The sequence below is a fragment of the Drosophila melanogaster genome, chromosome 2L (genome assembly GCF_000001215.4).
Source record: "Drosophila melanogaster chromosome 2L".
NCBI classification, from domain to species: domain Eukaryota; kingdom Metazoa; phylum Arthropoda; class Insecta; order Diptera; family Drosophilidae; genus Drosophila; species Drosophila melanogaster.
In genome coordinates this window covers 15,684,235-15,703,241 of record NT_033779.5, presented here as the reverse complement: position 1 = coordinate 15,703,241, position 19,007 = coordinate 15,684,235, and the positions used below count along the sequence as shown (strand labels likewise).

At 40.4% G+C, this 19,007-nt stretch overlaps 3 protein-coding genes across 6 annotated transcripts in view, besides 2 other annotated features; 2 read left to right on the top strand and 1 right to left on the bottom strand.

The window, feature by feature from the left end:
* Positions 1-19,007, top strand: part of stol (stolid) — a 74,090-nt gene that overhangs the window by 15,031 nt on the left and 40,052 nt on the right. For all 4 annotated transcript variants that reach the window (NM_001299034.1, NM_001299033.1, NM_001103693.3 and 1 more), the window contains one exon: positions 4,551-4,661. In NM_001299034.1, coding sequence (NP_001285963.1) covers positions 4,551-4,661 — 111 coding nt within the window. The remainder of the gene's footprint in view (positions 1-4,550; positions 4,662-19,007) is intronic.
* Positions 5,492-7,204, bottom strand: CG31780 (uncharacterized protein). Its single transcript, NM_165119.2, has 2 exons — positions 6,972-7,204; positions 5,492-6,741 (listed from the first exon to the last, which is right to left on the bottom strand). Exons 1-2 carry the CDS (start codon positions 7,197-7,199, stop codon positions 5,575-5,577), a joined length of 1,395 nt encoding a protein of 464 aa, NP_723920.1. The 5' UTR covers positions 7,200-7,204; the 3' UTR covers positions 5,492-5,574.
* On the top strand, positions 8,771-9,204 carry CG44140 (uncharacterized protein). Its single transcript, NM_001273541.1, has one exon. The coding sequence runs from the start codon at positions 8,800-8,802 to the stop codon at positions 8,977-8,979; it is 180 nt and encodes a 59-aa protein (NP_001260470.1). The 5' UTR covers positions 8,771-8,799; the 3' UTR covers positions 8,980-9,204.
* Positions 15,078-16,483: a mobile genetic element.
* Positions 16,484-19,007: part of a mobile genetic element that runs on past the window's edge.

The window sequence follows — 19,007 nt, the reverse complement described above, 5'->3', positions numbered from 1 at the left end:
ACCGTCTATGTAATTATAATTTTCCGTGTGCAGGGGCTGGGCCTCAAAATGCAGATTGTTGGTCATTTGTTTGGGAAAGTGGTTGCCCACTCCACCGATACCAACTACACATCAGCATGCAACTCCCACGCGGCGATTCAGCTCCATTTCCCAGAGTTTGGTGACAAATACAAAAGGCCTTGTTAAGGGCCTTGTGGCTTAAATGGGGGCGGGGAACGGGCCGGGGCTCAGAGAGATCGAGTTGGTTTTGTGTGTTTGGCTAACTAAGTGTGTGGCGAACAGTGTTGCGGACTGCAAAGAGACTAATCGTAAATCAAGGCGACGACTAGGCGACGCACTTGAGGGGTTGGGCATAGGGGATCCACCGGAATGGCTGAGGGCAGCTCAGCTCCTTCATGGAGCTACTCTCCACTGGCTTTTGTGCGGTCCAAAATGCATTCGGGCCGCAGACCCACACAGTCCTTGATCCTCTTCATATATATATACATATATACTTTATATATATATGTATATGCACAGATGTACGTCGGTGTATGGCCAGGTCTTGTCTATGCAAATATTTAAGTCTGTCGTTGTCGTTTGGTGGCGAAAATGCGAGCATGACATACAGCTGCCGGCAAACAAATGTTAGGTGGGCGGATACTTCTCGGAACTGGCCCTTAATGAAAGTATAAAGCAAATTAAATATTTAATTTCATCAAATCCTTGGGGGGTTTGTCCATTAAATGGAAGCAGCTAATGCCAGGTGGAATGACTCAACTCCCGGTAGGTTATATATTTGCTTAATTAATTACAGAATAATTAATGGCTGTTTTTTAAGACATTTTTTACCCATTAAAGTAAATTACTTTCCAAATACGTTCAATAGTCGCATTGCTCTTGAAGTTAGAAATCTAACTTTTTACCTAGTGATTAAAAACACGCTCATTAAAACTTAAATGCAGATTGTGTGTAAAAAATAATTGAAATTATACGTAGGAAGGAAAAATTAACAAAATCTATGACAGAAAGGAAAACTACAAACTTTAATATGCCAAAGAGTAAACAAATATAAAAAACATGTCCGTGCTGAGAAATTAGTTTAAGAAACCTCTGCTTCAGTGAACAGGGAAACATGCGCGTTGATGCGAGACATTGTTGCTCGCTATTCCGAAGGGTTGGGGCCCCAGGATTCGTTGGGGCTAGGAACTGGAGTTCAGTGGTGGAGGGTGGAGGAGGAGGAGGGGGGGGGGTTGACAGCGACATCTTCATTAAAATCTAATTAGCGCATTTCCAGACCATGCCACAAAATGCCAAACTAGACCAAAGAGTTGCTCCGCTTTCTCACGCCCGTCGTGGCACTTTGGAGCATTATAACTCAGACAAGAGGAAGCCAAGGCAAAAGTCAATATTCCCAACGCTACAAATGCACTGGGGGGAATGCGAACTTTAATTATTTTAGGACACACAATGCACACGAAGTTAAGCTTCTGTAGCAATTTAATGTTGCTTTTGTAAGTAAAAATTAAAAACACAATTAAATACATTTCGTTTTCAAAATATTAAAATATTATATTTGATCTTATTAAAGTAAAGTCATTACTAAAAAATAAAATAAGTAATCTCCAAGCCAAGATGCTTTAAGTTTTGTTCATTAATTATTCGTTGGTAAGCTAAATAAATGAAATTGAGTTTCAGCTTTCCTGATTAAAACCGAAAAGGAATTATGTTGGGGTTTTCACCAACGAAAACACTGGAAGCGTCTGCACGAATATAATTTCCGAAACTGATAACAATAATAATAAATATATGATTAGCAAAAAAAAGCACATTCAAACAATTAAAAAAAAACATTTCACTGGATTATAGTGAAATTCCCGCAATATCAAGTTTAGCGAGAAATGCTTGTCGTTTGTTTCAGTGCAAAAAGAGTTCAAAATTTGCATCTGAGTTCTGCCAAGAGTTCAGGTCCAGGTAGCCGGCGCCGCTGTTGCATCTGCTGCTGCATGCGTAAGCTGCTTAACTTAAGATGGAATTCAACAGGAGCAGAAGCCAAAGCTCAGGAATGCTCCTCTCTCGCAGCTCGGCCCCCCGGATGTCCTTGCTCCAGTTAAAATTCTGCACCAGCTGCATACGCACCCGTCTGTGGGTGGTTGGGCGTAAAGGACGGTGGGTCCGCTGGAGGGCTCCTCCTTGCGCAACATTTTCCAGAGTCAACCGCAATATGAAAACTTTCTATGGCTGCTGCTGCTGCTGCTGCTGTTCTCGCTCTTCGAGTGCTACCCATATTGTATACATATTGTATATAGTTTTTTTTCGCTACCACCGCATGCTGCCCCTCCGCTGTACTTCGCATCCGTGACAGGACACTCTCCCACACACACACATACACGCGTGTGTCCTTCAGGCGTGCATTGCATTTCGATGTTGCTCGCGTGGAAATTGCTTTATAAAATGTTGCCATCGTATGAAAGTTGGGTGAGGTTTTTGTGGGCGTGGCCCGTGCAGACGTGGCTAATATCTTGCTAGCCTCGCAGATATACATATAGGAGTAGAAACTTTTTCCTTCATTGATTCTTGTTTTTTTATTTTTTTTTTTGTTAAGCATCGGCTTCTTGCTTGACATTCTTTTAATTTTCAATGCATTTTCCGAACCCCATGGATTGCCTTTTCGATTTAACCATGCTCTACTCCTTTTTCGACCATTGGCTTTGAATTGGAAATAGTTAGCTAATGGTTTTTGCAACTGCTATAAATCATCATTGCGATTAAAACTTTGGAGGATCGATTACTTGTGCAAAGAAAAGTGCTTAAAATTGCCACAATTTGGATGGGTTGTCAGCGTTAAACTCCTTAAAGAGATATTTATGGATGAATTAAAAAATTTATTTCTTTCCGCATGGAAGTCAATTGCAGTCGGCATTTATAATGCGCAGTGGCATTACAAGTAAGACAAAGCGAGGGATAAGCTCCTTGTGCCAGTAATACTGTCTTTTTGCCCAATTTTTGTGGGTGACATTTTCTTGGGCCCACCAATGAATGCCTCAAAGAGACTTCTTCCTGCTGTACTTTTAGTTCTGTGGTCACACACAAGCATACAAATGGTATATGGTTGGATTTTGGCACAGGCCACAAGTATTTGCAGAGTGTGTGTGTTCCATTCACACTTACATTTACAATTACACAAGGAGAAAAAGTTATATTATAATTTACAAAAATGTGTGTTACCATGTTATTGAAGTGTATTGTAAACCTAGCATGTTGTTCTAAAAAAGAACCATGGAAGTTATAAAAAATTATGTGATATCAAAATATAATCTTCACTTAAGTTGGAGAGTTTCTTACGGGCTTTTAATTGTTGTAAAATATTACAATTATATTTGTTTTGAGTTACATTTTTTTTGGAATGTATATGTATTCGTAGGCAAGCAGTTTCTTGTCTGCTGCTGCTGGCACTGAATCAGTTAAGAAAAGTTTCCTAATTAATTCGCCTGGGATATGTACAGACACACAAACACACACAGAGGACTTTGCGCTCTTCTTTTCTTTCTCTTCCCGTTGCAGCTGAAATATAATTTAACTGACAGTTTGTTTGAAAAGTGACAATTTGAAATGGGCGTGGCCGACGCCCCCGTATAACTCCATTTCTAAATTGCTAATTTGTGCCACTTAAATGCATGGAGAAGTCATAAAATGCATTTGCCTGCCAAGCCCATTACTTTTCCATTCGCCTGCTTCTTTTTCGATTATGATTATGGGAATTCATCAGGGGGAAAAATAACAGAGAAGAAAACTCATCAGAATTTTCCATTAAAGCAGATGACAACACGTTCAATAGAAAAATCATTGAAATGACGATGGGCATCTTCGTGTGCGTGTGTTGGTTCTAGTAACTGGTGAGGAAAATCAGGGCAAAATGCTGGGCCCATTAACTTGGCCACTAAATGCGTGTATCTGCTTCAATCTCAAACTAGAATGTGTGTGCGTGTCTCACCTCAGTTAGCAGAAGTTCCATTTGTGTGAGTGTTATGGGGATAAGTGCAATGAAATGTGAAATTTAATAAGAATTATACACGCAGTCGCGAATAGTTATACGTGGATTTCAATATATACAATTAACATTTTTGATTTTGTTTATAAATTACAATTAATTAAATTTCAGTGGTTAGTTAAAATTATTTCAATTTCGTAACTCAATCAACTTGGTTTTTTAACGACCAACGGCGTTAGCCTCTCTTAGGCTAGAAAGCTTTTAAGAAAATGGCACCTCAACCCTGGCTTTATCTAATGAAAACCTTATTTAATTAATAAGATACATTAAAATCAATTTAGTATCAATTTAAGAGTCGCCTGAAGCCATAGAAACTCCGCCCACTTAAGTAATTTCAGGCTCAGATTGCCATTTCCGAGGTACATCAACCTTTTATGTTGGACAATAAGAAAGCGCAAAAGTTTTATGACCCCTTAACCCTTTTTTGCTTTTGCGAATCGGCGCCCATCACTTTTATAGTTTATGTCCGTCGAATGTACTGAGAATTGTGTATCTGATGATTTCGTTTTTTCATTTGCAGCGCTTCAAGGACAACGACATCGAAGTGAAGCGCAAGGATGGTATTATCCTCCTGCGTGAATTGGCTGCCGAGGTGAAGAACTTTATGGATTTCAAGCGCAATGCTGTCATGGTAAGTGAAAATCTCCGATTCCTCCCCTACAACGTCCAAGCGTTGAAGGGTATTTGAATACCACGAACTGGATAATGCTTTTTTGCGTGCCCAGAAGGTCTTTAAGATTTGAATTCATTTATCGTAACAATTGGGAAATGTAATGTCTATAAATATACACATAATTCAAACAATTGTATTTTGAAATCAATGGCACAGCTTGTAAAGACGACTTATACGTGATATGGTAATGAAGAAATTGTGTGCCGATTTTTGTTTTCACTGTACCATCCCCAAACTTCCTGTTCATTGGATGTGCCTACTACAATTGACAAGTGGCTCAATCTCTCAAAAGCTCAAGGGAATGGCGGCGGCCCCCCAACTCTCAAATTTGAGGACGGCACTAAAAAACACAACAAAACAATAACACGCGGAGACAGGACACCGTCTCCAGTGGGACACTGGCGTAAAGTGGAAAACAATAAATTGCCGTGGGGCCAGTCTGATTGCGATGGTGGTGGTACTGGCGGTGGTGAATCTGCGAGGGGTCGGCGCCAAATTGAAATTAAAGTGCGCCCGCCACAAGCCCAAGTTTTTGATGGTGCCCGCAGCTGCTGCGTGTGCGTGCCCAGCAGTGTCACGGGACGGGAAGCTCCGCTCCTGGCAAAAGGACTAACTGCCGGCCACGCCCACGCCACCGAGGACATCCCCATTCTGCGGTCCTTGCGGTCTGTCTCTCTTTGTGGCACTCCACTGTGTCCACTGCGTGTCAATGAAGTCCCCTGCTATCCGGGTAATTTGCACGGTCCACGATGGGTTAATAATACACAGTGAACAGTCGATAACAAAATCAATTGAAAAGATGCAGAGAATAAAATCTCGGCCGTTCATTTTCTTTAATAAATCAACAATTTTTACACAATTGACAACGAATTTAAGCGTCGAAATTGTATTCCATTGTGGTTGAAAATACACTATTAAATAAATCATCTGAGTCTTTCGGTATGTCCTGCTGAATGGGCCTAACAATTTGTTGATCATTTCCATGACCAGCAGAATGTATGTTGATCCCAACGTTTTCAACAGGGTAATAACGAACGTACTGACTATTGGCAAGATCATTATTAGCTTCTTGGAGCTGCCATGGAATGGAATTAACATTTGGATAGCCTGTCGGAAGCCATTCATAGTTCGGTTGATTCCACTGGTTAAGATACGGGCCTGCAGAAAGTGTTGGACTTGCGTAAGGAACCTCCTCGCGCTCTTCAGGCAGCGGCATGTTGACAGTTGTCAAAGTAATCCATTCAATTACGTTAGCCACATTTGTATAAACAGCCGGAACGCCAGGCAACCCGCAGTCAACGCCGAAGTTCACAATGCCAGCCAGTTCGTAGCGCTGCGGATTGTCTTTTATCGCGCAGGCTAGCGGGGATCCACCGTCACCCTCGCACGAATCTTTTCCAGGCTCACCGCCTGCGCACATTAAGCTGTTGTCCAGTTCAAAATCGTTTCCGTAATAGAGGCGAAGTTGCTGCTCACAGGTACGCCTTTGGACCACCGGCAATGATATTTTTTTCAGGACATTCATATAGGAGGGATCGTCAAAGGAATTCTTTCCCCAGCCCGTAAATATGCACCGGCTAAAGTCAAAATTCTTTGGAGCCGACGGCATACATATTGGATTTATGTGGCGCGAGCTGGTGAGCGATCTGCGAAGAAACACAAGGGCCACATTATTGGCCCCATTCTCTAAATTGAAGCCAGGATGACGGACAATTGACCGAATAGGAACGTCCACAGAAGGAAGCTGCTCGGTTTTGGTGCTGAAGTCCCATTCGCCAGCTCGCACAACAAGCTGGCTTGCGGTCATGTTTTCGGTTCTTTGCCTGGCCGTGATCACTACATGTGGAGCGATGAGGGCGCCACCGGCCACATAGCTGCTGGTTCTGGCATCCAGCAAGGCCACCATCCATGGTACCTCCGCCTCCTGGGCCAAGCCCGTATCCTCCTCTCTAAATGAGAAGGTCACACCTTTCGAGTTGACAAATCCGCACTGGGGATCAGTTATCGGTTCATTAATGATAAGTCTAGGCTCCTTGATCTGGAATAAATGATATAATAAATTCAAAATTAGATGGAATTACACTTTAGAGTCAGATTATAAGGAATACAAGTCCTTGATCAGGAACACTAACTTCCTTATTACATAATTTTCAACGAATCTAGTATACTCATTAACTCAACAAGTAACGGGTGTAATTAGCCGTAGATTTAAAAAAAAAAACTTATAAGAACTCCATTCTTTTTGTCTCAATAAATTGTAATGCTTACTATTAGGTTCTTGGGGCAGCAAATCGCAGTTGAAACACATCCTAGGTTGCGGTATGTCATTGCCATTCGAAACTCAATTTTGACCTTGCACATATGACGCGGGACGCATTGGTGCTCATTTGATGCACCGCAACTTTGATTAAGTTCCGCGTTCTGGCCCTGTGCCTGGACTTGACCAGCGACCAGGATGAGCGACACTATTGCAATAATTCCGTACATTGAATCCATTCAAGTCTACGTTAAGAAATAAACTGAAAGCAGAATGTTCAGCGCTCTTATTGTTGAGATGAAATAAGAATCTTAGCCTTATCGCATAAATGTAGACATATATATATATTATTATTTATGAGTACGGAATACATTCTTCTGGTAAATTTATGTCTTCTTGTGAAGCAAAAGTTTTGCTCATGTTGTCAAGTTTATATGTATATTCTTGATCAGATTATATTTTATATATAATTTGTACCATTTACCATCGTTTTTACCACTTTAATGTCAATGGCATGGTTTTTCAAAAAACTGACTCTGTTCAGTGTATTTCAAGCGAATCATTTTGATTGATTGTTTCGGAAAAGTTTCTCCTTGTACGTCCCCAAATTTCTTTATAAGAAACTCTCCTAGGGCCTCCGCACTTCTTCCAGCTGCTTTCTCTGCCTTTAGTCATTCGTCTTCGATGTCAGCCAATTCGTCTGCTGGAAACTTTCCTCCTGAGCCCCTAATGGGAAACGTTAGTAATGAACACTCAATTCTATTGCAAATATCTCAGTTAAAATATATTAAATTAATTAGAAAAACGCATGTAAATGTTTAAATGTAACGAAACGTTTTTGTTTGGTCCCAACAATGAAATATTTTCATCTTTCACAGTGTTTGAAATTGTTCACGAGTTCTGGGAACATTAGAGCGCAAGTCACCACGCCTTATCAATTAACTGCTTTAATCAGAGGGGCCGGCATTTATAACATTTTTTTTTATGATTTCGTCATAATATCGATTAAATTAGTTTCCTGTAAGATTTTTCTTTTGGCTTATTTGGTCCAAAAATAATTTTCCTTCGGACAACGGGCACCCACACACAAATTACGCAGATTTTTCCAAATTTCTCCCCTTGGCCCAAAAGAAAAACGCATACGAAGCATCATTAATTAATAATCAACCTACAAGAAAAACAACGACGAACGTGACAGCATCATAAACAGTCACCATTTCTCGGAGCTTATACTTATGATCATGTATTTGTATACCCGTAATTAAATTATATTGATTACATTGAATACAGTCAGAAGTTCTTATATATACGAAATATACATATATATGTGTTTGCTAATTTTAAATAATACATTTGAATACAAATAAAAGTAGGCAATAACCCAAATACAATTTAATTAACAATTTAATGTGCAGGCAGATTAAATTTTGCAATCATCACCGGGATAAGAAAAAAATTTCTTGGCAGATATTTCTGTTTTTCCAGAAATGCAACATTTGCATTGGCTATGCTCCATTAGAGATATGTGGAAGTAGTTTCTGGGCGATGCCCACTTTACCGGTTTATAAACTATTGGCTTAAAGCGGACTGACAAGCTCAGTATTCTGTAGACCTCTTAATACAACTAACTCAATAATGCGAATAATTCGTACTAGATTTCCGTTCCGTAAGCAACGTGTTTTGAGCTCGGAGAGATCTGCTATAATTGATACCTTGTATTACGTTGCATTTGATTCTGGGAATCTCCCGATTGGATTAAAATCGTATATACTCTGGGTTCAAAGCTGATACGGGTGAACAGTATCTCTTTGCTAATCACAACGAACGGAACACATTGAAATGGATTCGCGAACCTTCGTATTACTTCTGCTAATTGGTTGCCTTATTGTTGGATGTTGCATAGCAGCTCCTCAAGGATGTGGCGGTGGATTTTATACCAAAAATGGGAATCTGGTGATCGACGTAAATAATATTCAAAGCCATCTCGACTGTGTAAATCGGCAGCATCAACGTGGATAAAACCCTTATATGAAAACTAGTTTTATTCATTAGTATATGCAAAAATGTCAAAATGTCAATAAATTATATGTATTTTCTGTGACTGTTTGTTGATAAACAAGTGCTAATGCAGGTGGAGTGTTGAAGGCACGCGCTAATTTTTTAAACAAATTTGCTTGCATACATACGTTATTCTTATATCCCGCACATGTTACAATAGACAATAAAAATCAAAACGCACAATTTAAATCTGTTTTTTTGTTTATTAAACATTCAAAATATTTACTTTTCTGAGTTCATTGATAATTCACATTGATAATTCGCACAAATGACCAATATATAATATAATTCTCCACACGTGATTAACAAAGTATTTTTTGATTTAACTTTTATAATTTTTAAACTGTTCTAAAAGCAGAGGGGGGGGGTTGGGGGGTGTTTGGTAACTTTAAAAATGGCTTGCTTTCAAATTTAAATGTGCCTTTGTTAAGGCGTTGGGTATTTCACTCAAAGTGATATTCCCAGACGCACCTCGTTGGGAGCACAGCCTATGGTACTTAAATCGTTTCTGGCTGGGATCTGCGTACTAAGTGCTATAGTATTTGGAACCCCACTGGACCCCTTTGCCTGCCGTCGACAATTTGCGCTCATGTCGAACATGAAAAATAATGAAAAGCAACTCGAGCGCGACCAGCCGAGCACCTGCAGGCCCCTGCCCCTGCCCCTGCTTTTCAGTTCGGCATCAACCTCCATCGACGTTATTATGCCAGCCCTATATGTGCACCCTTCGTCTTTCCCATGCCCCATTGCCACCATTGGCCTTGCACCGCACCGCATCACATTGCATCGCATCGCATCACTCGGTTGGGCACCTGCAGTTGCCCTTTGTTTGGTGCGGCATTAAAATGCTAATTGCCTGTAAACATAAAGGGAACTGCAGATGCCGCAAATACTCGTACGCACACATGCACGCACGCATCTCATTTTCCATTTTGTTCGGAGGCGTATGCGTAATAATTTGTACACAGACAAACAAATGGCAATCGCCGTTGCTAATTCGATATCTATCAACGCCTGTTAATGCCGTTTTAACTGAGCTGTTGCCACTGCCAATGCCACTGCAACCTGAAGCCTTTAAGGACCTCGCTTTTTCCTCCACCACCCCCACTGTACTCCCACTAATCGCGTCCTGTCGCTGACAGCATTTATTTGCATTCGTTTGCAAGCTAAAATTGACTTTAAAATTGCATTTAATGGCGGAAAAAAGGCTGTGCCACGCCCCCTGCACTGGGCGTCATTCATCGAACAGTGCTGGCAGTTGGGCCATTTTCCGGATTGATGTGATGAAGTCCTTGGGTGTCCTTGGCTGACCATTTGGTTCGGCATTAAATAATTAAATTGTCTTATTTTTCAACTAATTCAATTATATTTTAATTTATTTATATATATAATACAGTATAATCATATAATTATTTCGACTTAAATGTTAATCGACTCTTTTATTCTTCACCACATATTATTTCTTTACAAAAACATTTTCATATTTTGCCTTTCATACCAACATACCAACGCTGAAATTTTTTTTGCACAGTGTCTCTGTTTGGTTCGTTTTCCTTTTAGCCACACCACCCACTACCCAAACACACCCGTCCAGTCCCACATCCTGTGCGATGTTGACTTCTTTGCCATAATGCCACTTGCACTTTGACGTTGACATTGTGCAAGCGAGAGGGCAGGCGCAGCTAGAGCGAGAGAGATGGATTGCTAAATGGAGGGCAAGTGGGTATGTCTATGTGTATTGAGTATATTGGAAGGCTGTTTGGGATTTTTAAATAGAAACATGCAACAACGCTGCAAAAAAAGTCTTTACACTAAAAGCATTTGCCTTCAACAAAAAAAGACGAGAGAGAAAAGAATCTTCAGAATGGCAGTACTAAAATTTCTTAACACTTACCCAATGTTGTAATTGCACTTGGGATAGATTTACGGATCCTGACAATCAATAGTGGCTAACTGGACCCCTTTGCCTGCCGTCGACAATTTGCGCTCATGTCGAACATGAAAAATAATGAAAAGCAACTCGAGCGCGACCAGCCGAGCACCTGCAGGCCCCTGCCCCTGCCCCTGCTTTTCAGTTCGGCATCAACCTCCATCGACGTTATTATGCCAGCCCTATATGTGCACCCTTCGTCTTTCCCATGCCCCATTGCCACCATTGGCCTTGCACCGCACCGCATCACATTGCATCGCATCGCATCACTCGGTTGGGCACCTGCAGTTGCCCTTTGTTTGGTGCGGCATTAAAATGCTAATTGCCTGTAAACATAAAGGGAACTGCAGATGCCGCAAATACTCGTACGCACACATGCACGCACGCATCTCATTTTCCATTTTGTTCGGAGGCGTATGCGTAATAATTTGTACACAGACAAACAAATGGCAATCGCCGTTGCTAATTCGATATCTATCAACGCCTGTTAATGCCGTTTTAACTGAGCTGTTGCCACTGCCAATGCCACTGCAACCTGAAGCCTTTAAGGACCTCGCTTTTTCCTCCACCACCCCCACTGTACTCCCACTAATCGCGTCCTGTCGCTGACAGCATTTATTTGCATTCGTTTGCAAGCTAAAATTGACTTTAAAATTGCATTTAATGGCGGAAAAAAGGCTGTGCCACGCCCCCTGCACTGGGCGTCATTCATCGAACAGTGCTGGCAGTTGGGCCATTTTCCGGATTGATGTGATGAAGTCCTTGGGTGTCCTTGGCTGACCATTTGGTTCGGCATTAAATAATTAAATTGTCTTATTTTTCAACTAATTCAATTATATTTTAATTTATTTATATATATAATACAGTATAATCATATAATTATTTCGACTTAAATGTTAATCGACTCTTTTATTCTTCACCACATATTATTTCTTTACAAAAACATTTTCATATTTTGCCTTTCATACCAACATACCAACGCTGAAATTTTTTTTGCACAGTGTCTCTGTTTGGTTCGTTTTCCTTTTAGCCACACCACCCACTACCCAAACACACCCGTCCAGTCCCACATCCTGTGCGATGTTGACTTCTTTGCCATAATGCCACTTGCACTTTGACGTTGACATTGTGCAAGCGAGAGGGCAGGCGCAGCTAGAGCGAGAGAGATGGATTGCTAAATGGAGGGCAAGTGGGTATGTCTATGTGTATTGAGTATATTGGAAGGCTGTTTGGGATTTTTAAATAGAAACATGCAACAACGCTGCAAAAAAAGTCTTTACACTAAAAGCATTTGCCTTCAACAAAAAAAGACGAGAGAGAAAAGAATCTTCAGAATGGCAGTACTAAAATTTCTTAACACTTACCCAATGTTGTAATTGCACTTGGGATAGATTTACGGATCCTGACAATCAATAGTGGCTAACCTGACTCTGCATAAAGTGGCTTAAAAGCTGGACACTTTACTAGTTTTTATATGAAGAGCACAATATGGTTTTATAGTATAAAGTATAAAGTATATATATCTACTTAATCAGCATCAATATCGGAGTCGATCTGGCCATATCCGTCCGTCTTTTCGAGAACGTGTCTCTTTGTGGAGAGAGAAATCCACAATGCTAAGTTGCACTTTGGCTGGGAAAAAAGTGTTTATAATCCCCTAAGTAGAAAGCATCAAATGAATGTGTGAATGTGTCGTCGGAGCCCAGTCATCCAGTCGCATTTGTGGCTAAAAATACCCAACAGATTTGGCCAGGACAGACAGACCGAAGCAGAACAGAGTCGACTTGAAGAGGACAGGTAGCAGAACAGGTGCCACCCACTTGATGTCAGTCAGTTTATTTATTTTTTTTTTTTGCCACTGGTCTACTTATACTAATCAGGGATTTCATTCAAAGAACATCCGACACTGGCACCACCGCGCTCTTTAAATATTTAGGTGAACTAATATTAAAACGTAATATAAATTTCTTTTTCGGCTGCACAACTTATTGCTCCAACATTTGGCACGTCCATTCAGATGGCAAATATATTGGAGAAAAATTCGCTGAATAAGGTCGTGGGTTAGGGAAGCGAAGGGAAGGGTGGCTTAAACACATATCTCGCATTATCCAGTAAGGGAAGAAAAAACTGGAGTGAAAAATCATTCGGCTGGATCTGGCTTTTCACTTGGCAAATGGTCAACGCGTATTCGTCTTTTCCCAAACCAGCCCAGCCAGTCAATGCACAGTTTTTTGCACAGCACACTTTCAGGCTGTTGCTCCAGCCAACGCCCAGAGACCTTATACTTCTGGCGAACAAATTGCGTGCAAGTGGCTGCATTTTGCTAATTCCGGCACCACCCAGACACTGCACCGCTGACATTTGAGCAGGTCTCCTCGGTCTCGGTCTTCTAGACCCCGTTCCAGACCCAGACCCAGACCAAGACCCATTCCCATACCCATACCCATACTCATTCGCAGCCATCTTTGGCGTTGTCATTGTTGGCTTTTGAATGTTAAGATGTCGACAGCTGCACAGACGAGCGACAGGGAAGCCAGCTGGTGTCAACTAAGAATCGTGCGCGAGAGGGCATTGCTCAGGGTCGGGTCTCCAAGCCAAAGTCTCACCCATTCCATCCATCCATATATGTATGCAACCCTTTTCGCCACACAGACGCCTATTTTTTTTTTTTTTTTCAGCCCCCTTCCTGGGCATTTCTTTGGTGTCGCATCGCCTCGACCTTTCCATAAGTGCATAATATTGTTGGAGAAAAAATGTACAACAAATATTTTATAATACACGGTCATGTTTTGTCTGCTGAACTTTTCCATCCATGTTCCATCCCGAGTTGTATTAGACAAAGCGACTACGCATGTTGGCAATTATTTACATGGGTATGACATTGTTTGTCGGAGCAAATAACTGAGGGGTTCAGATGAATGACATCTTAGAGAGTGCCATTCATGATGCAATGATTTCTTTGTACACAGGTTTTAGATTTCGAAAATGGGGTGGGCTTTTTATTATTAACCATTTTCAGAATTTATAATCATATAGTATTAATACATTTAGAATGCAACTTTAAAAGTTTGCTATGTCTCTTATCACACTGTTTTTCCTGTAGTTCCAGCCAACATCGGAGTTGGCCAAATTGAATAACTACTTTTAAGGAACTTGTGCTATTTTTTACCGCCCTTTAGCCATTGAAACCAACTTTCAGCTGGTTGCAGCCAACCAAAGACTCGAAATCCGATAGAAACTTCCTTGCCACTTACCACCACTGTGCTCCTTTCTATTGACTCAATTTTGCAGTGTTTATTATTTAATGCCTTAACTAGCTCGCTACTCAACACCTTTTCGGGCAAACTTTAAGACTCCTTAACTAATTCGAGCTCTCGGAAAATGTTCAAATAACTTTGAGAGTTGGCGCTCCCCACCTGGAAAGAAGTTTTCGGTGCAACAACTTTCTATCCCACCAGCAAACCGGCACTACCCCCGTTCTATCTGGCATTCTTTCCCCAATACCAACCCTTGCCATTTGTCTAAGCCGCTGACACATTCCCGTGGCACCAGCGTTTGCCCAACGGCAGCCAATTTACATTGAAATCTTCTTCAGACTCGGACTGGTTGTTCCCATGGCCCCGAGAACGCCAGAGCTCAAGCATTTTTATTTTATTTTCCTGCTCTGCGTCCCCATTGTGCAAAAGTAGTTGAACTATTTCAATGCACCCACATGCAGCTTAGCTCGGCAGCCACTGCAGCATCTTCAGGTGCACCGAAGTTCTCATTCCCTATCCTTATTTTCCCGTGTGGTAGTGTGGGATTGGCAGGGGCGTGGCCCATCCCCAGTGGTGTCTATAACTGCAGGTGTTTGTCCTCCTTCGGAGCAGGGATCTGCCCCCACTGGGTCTAATTTCGCTGCAGCTAAAGTTCTTGTTTGCGTCTTATGAAAATGCATACTGTGGGCACCAAGCTAAATCTGTGAAGATAATTTGTGCCTTAACTTGGCTAAATCTTTTGCAGCATCTCAGTAATTTGTTGGATTTCGTCTGGGTGGTTGCCTGGTATGCGATCGTAAATTCACTATGAAATTTATAGTTAGCATATGATGGTTCCAAAAAATTTATTTATTTATAGCAAAAGTATACACCAGAGAACTGCAAGGGTGGCACTTTTTTACCACTCGACTCACACCCTACAATTTTGTGTGCGGGTGCTACTCGCCACGCACATCGCGGGTACTTACAAACACACAGTATAAATCTGAACATGCAGACAAGACACCCCGTTGTGTGCGCACCCGAATCAATACGGTGTTTTGCGTCGCGGGTGCCGCTCACACAGTGCCTAAAAAGGGATGAGTGAGAAAAACACTTGTGGGTATACCGTTAAACACATGGGTGTTTCCAAAAATACTCGGGTGTTTCCAAAAATACTCGAGTGGTCTCGTAGGTAGTCGAGTCAAATGGCGCCATACATAATGATTGTTGAGTTCTTGTGTCTTTGGTCCAGTGTCTCGGCTGTTAATTGCCCCTTTTTTGTTTTTTACGATGCAATTACTAGCTTGTTAGGATTCAGTATTATTTGGAAGCCAAAGGAAAAGGTCACAATAATGGCAGAAGCGGCTGATTTCGTTAAAAATAAAATTAACAATGGAACATACTCAGTTGCCAATAAACATAAAGGAAAAAGTGTTATTTGGAGCATTTTATGTGACATTTTAAAGGAAGATGAAACTGTTCTGGACGGATGGCTGTTCTGCAGGCAATGCCAGAAAGTGCTCAAATTTTTACACAAAAACACCTCCAATTTATCCCGCCATAAATGTTGTCTAACATTAAGACGACCAACGGAATTAAAAATTGTTTCGGAAAACGACAAGAAAGTAGCTATTGAAAAATGCACCCAATGGGTTGTCCAAGATTGTCGGCCGTTTTCTGCAGTAACCGGAGCCGGATTTAAAAATTTGGTGAAGTTTTTCCTACAAATCGGCGCTATCTATGGGGAACAGGTAGACGTCGATGACTTACTACCTGATCCAACAACATTAAGTCCTTATATTTAATAGATACTTTTTAAGCCCACTATGTTTTTATTATTTAGATTGAGACATTAAAAAACGTAAAAATCAACAAATGCCGTCTTTAATTGCAATTACTTTATGTGTTTGAAATGGGAGGCACCCATTGAGTCCATCAAAGAGCAAAGACATGAGCACAAAAATTTTCTTGGGTATTCCCTTTTACCCTTCATTTCTTATACCCGTCACGCTTCCACCCATACAAATTTTAGGCGTACAAAAAATGACCAGAGAACTGCAGCCCGCATACAAAAAATGACCTGCGGCCGATCGTTGACTGTGCGTCCACTCACCCATACGGCTCTTGCGCAGCAGGCCTCGGGTGGTTTTTTTACTCGTAACAAAAACACAACGTCGGTAAAACACTCGAGTATTTTGTGTTGCCGCAAGTAGGGTGTCAAAAAAAACGGGGTGCCTAGAGTACCGAGTGTTTATCGGGTGGACGTAGAGTGCGAGTGGCGGGCTGCAGTTCTCTGATCCATTTGTATTTGATGAAAACCTTTTGCGAGGTCAATGGTTGTAAAGTATTGGCAATTTCCAAGCTTATCCAATATTTCATCCATTACTGGTATTGGGTATTTGTCATCAACGGTTATTTCGTTGAGGTTGCGATAGTCAATGACTATGCGAAATTTCGATTTTCCCGATGCATCTGGCTTTTTGGGTACTACCCAAACAGGAGAGCAATATGGAGAATTCGATTTTCTTATGATTCCTTGTCGAATCATGTCTTTCATTTGGTTTTCGACTTCTTCGTCGAAGCTTTGTGGGTATTTATATGGACGTCTGTAAATTGGGTCTTCGTGTTTAGTTGTTATGACATGTTTAGTTGTACTTGTGAAGGTCAAATTTTCACCTTCTTTGTACTGTATGTCACTAAACTCGTATAAGACACTGGTGAGGGCTTTCCTCTCTTCATCGTTTAGATGATCAAGTCGAAATTCATTTGTTTCATTGAGTTCGTTGTCAATTACATAATTGACATACTCAATATTTGGGGAATCTAATAAGTTTTCTTTTAAACTCTCTTTAGGTGTTTCCTCTTCTTCGTTAATATCTTCAAGTCGCAATTTAAATGTGTATTTATTTAAAGTGACTGTATTTGATGTATAGCATATAGTTGCTTTGGAATCTTCCAAATATTCCCTGCCTAACAAAATGTCGTATTTTTCTGAGAATTTATGTAAATAAAATGTTTGCTTTGTCGGACATAATTTACTAGGTTTTAATGTAATTTTTGATTTTAAAATAATTTGACCGTTTATTGTATGTACATCTAATGGAGCTTTTGAGTTGATCGGACAATTGAAAAAATTTTTGCTCATCAAATTTATTGATGAACCTGTGTCAATCAAACATTTAAGTTTGATATCGTTCATAGTTATTTGTATGAAGGGGTATGTTCTTCTTCTACTTCTGATACCGATCCCGAGGCAAGTTGATGAAAATTTTCACTGGTATCCATTTTAGACTGACCACTGGAACTTTCACGCTGCCTTTTTTGGGGCTGGTTAGTAGTAGAATAAGATGTGGGTTTTTGAAAATTTAGAGCGTTTTGCGCTCTACCTTGTTCTAACTTTTGTTTGAACTCATTGTATGTCGCTTGGTTGCTTTCAACTTTTTTTGAATTATTACTTGCATAATTATTTCGATTTTGACTTTGCTGTGCTTGAATATAATAAGGTTTTATACTTTGGTCATTATTATTTCCTTTATTCTTCTGAGAACCATTATTTTTACTACTGCTTTGTAGTGTAGATGGACTGTTTAATTTGGCTTTAGCTTTTTCTGTATTTAATACAATTGTATCGTAAAGGCCTTCCCTTTGTGCTACTTGTCTTAATAATGTTGTTGTTGTAATATCATATCTTGCTAATGTCATGAACATTCTGTCTGGAATTCTTTTATAAATTACATCTTTAATAGTATTAGCCATTGCGGCGGTATAAAGAGTTGTATTTGTGTAATTATTTTCTAATGATAATTTACTTGAAATTTCGAACATCTTATTTTCTAGTTCTTCTACAAACTTACGAATACTACCACTCCAGTAGGTGTTGTAAAGTCTTCTTAGCAACTCTTCGTATGGGATTTGGGTTTTAAATTCATCAATGAGGACTGATCGTAGTTCAGCCCAAGTGTTGCACTGTTGTAGCTGGGATACTTCTTGTGCATGTTGGGACAGCTGCCTCTCGATGGCACTGTAGAGTACACTATGTTGCCTCTTGTCTGTTGTCGGGTATAGGGACATCACGAAGTCCACACGTCTCACAAATGATGCCAGTTCTCTTGTGGAACCGTCAAATGTTGAGATGTGACGAATCTGGCCCAAAGCCTGATTCAAATGTAATTCAGATAGAATCATAATTTGTTCGCTGGGTTGTGCCATGTTGTTGGCTATAGTTGATTTTTCTTTGAATCACTTGGTAGATTGATACCGGGGTTTTATTTTATTTATTTAAAATTCGCACACCTTTGTAGCAGTCCAATCAATGCTAGATGGGCTACACAACACTGACCTGGTAACAGTCACACCTTTTATTTATTTTGGTGGGTCACACTTTAATGGTCACTTGCAGTTTTTTAATTTATATTTGTATTAATAGTATCCAACATCGAGAGTTAGATAACTGTTCACAAATATTTTGTCACATAAGTTCTTTTGCGGATCTGCTTTGTATGAACTGAAGCACAAGCGAAACTTTGTTCGTCACGAGTTGCGCTTTATTAATCTCGAACTAATCTATTAGCTCTAAGAGATTATGTTCACACGCGGATCCTACCGGCTGCGCCAATTACAACTTCGCGGTTTGTTGGTTTATAAAAAAAAGTATTTTTATTGATCAAAAACTTAAGCGAATGTCGGAGACAAATTCACGTCTTACACAATTGAAGTATGAATAAAATCTAAATCTAATTTGCAAAGCGAACGCTTAGCAAACCCTTGGCTGAGCTTATTTACTTCTTCATATTGAGCGTACATAGGCTCTCATTTATGTT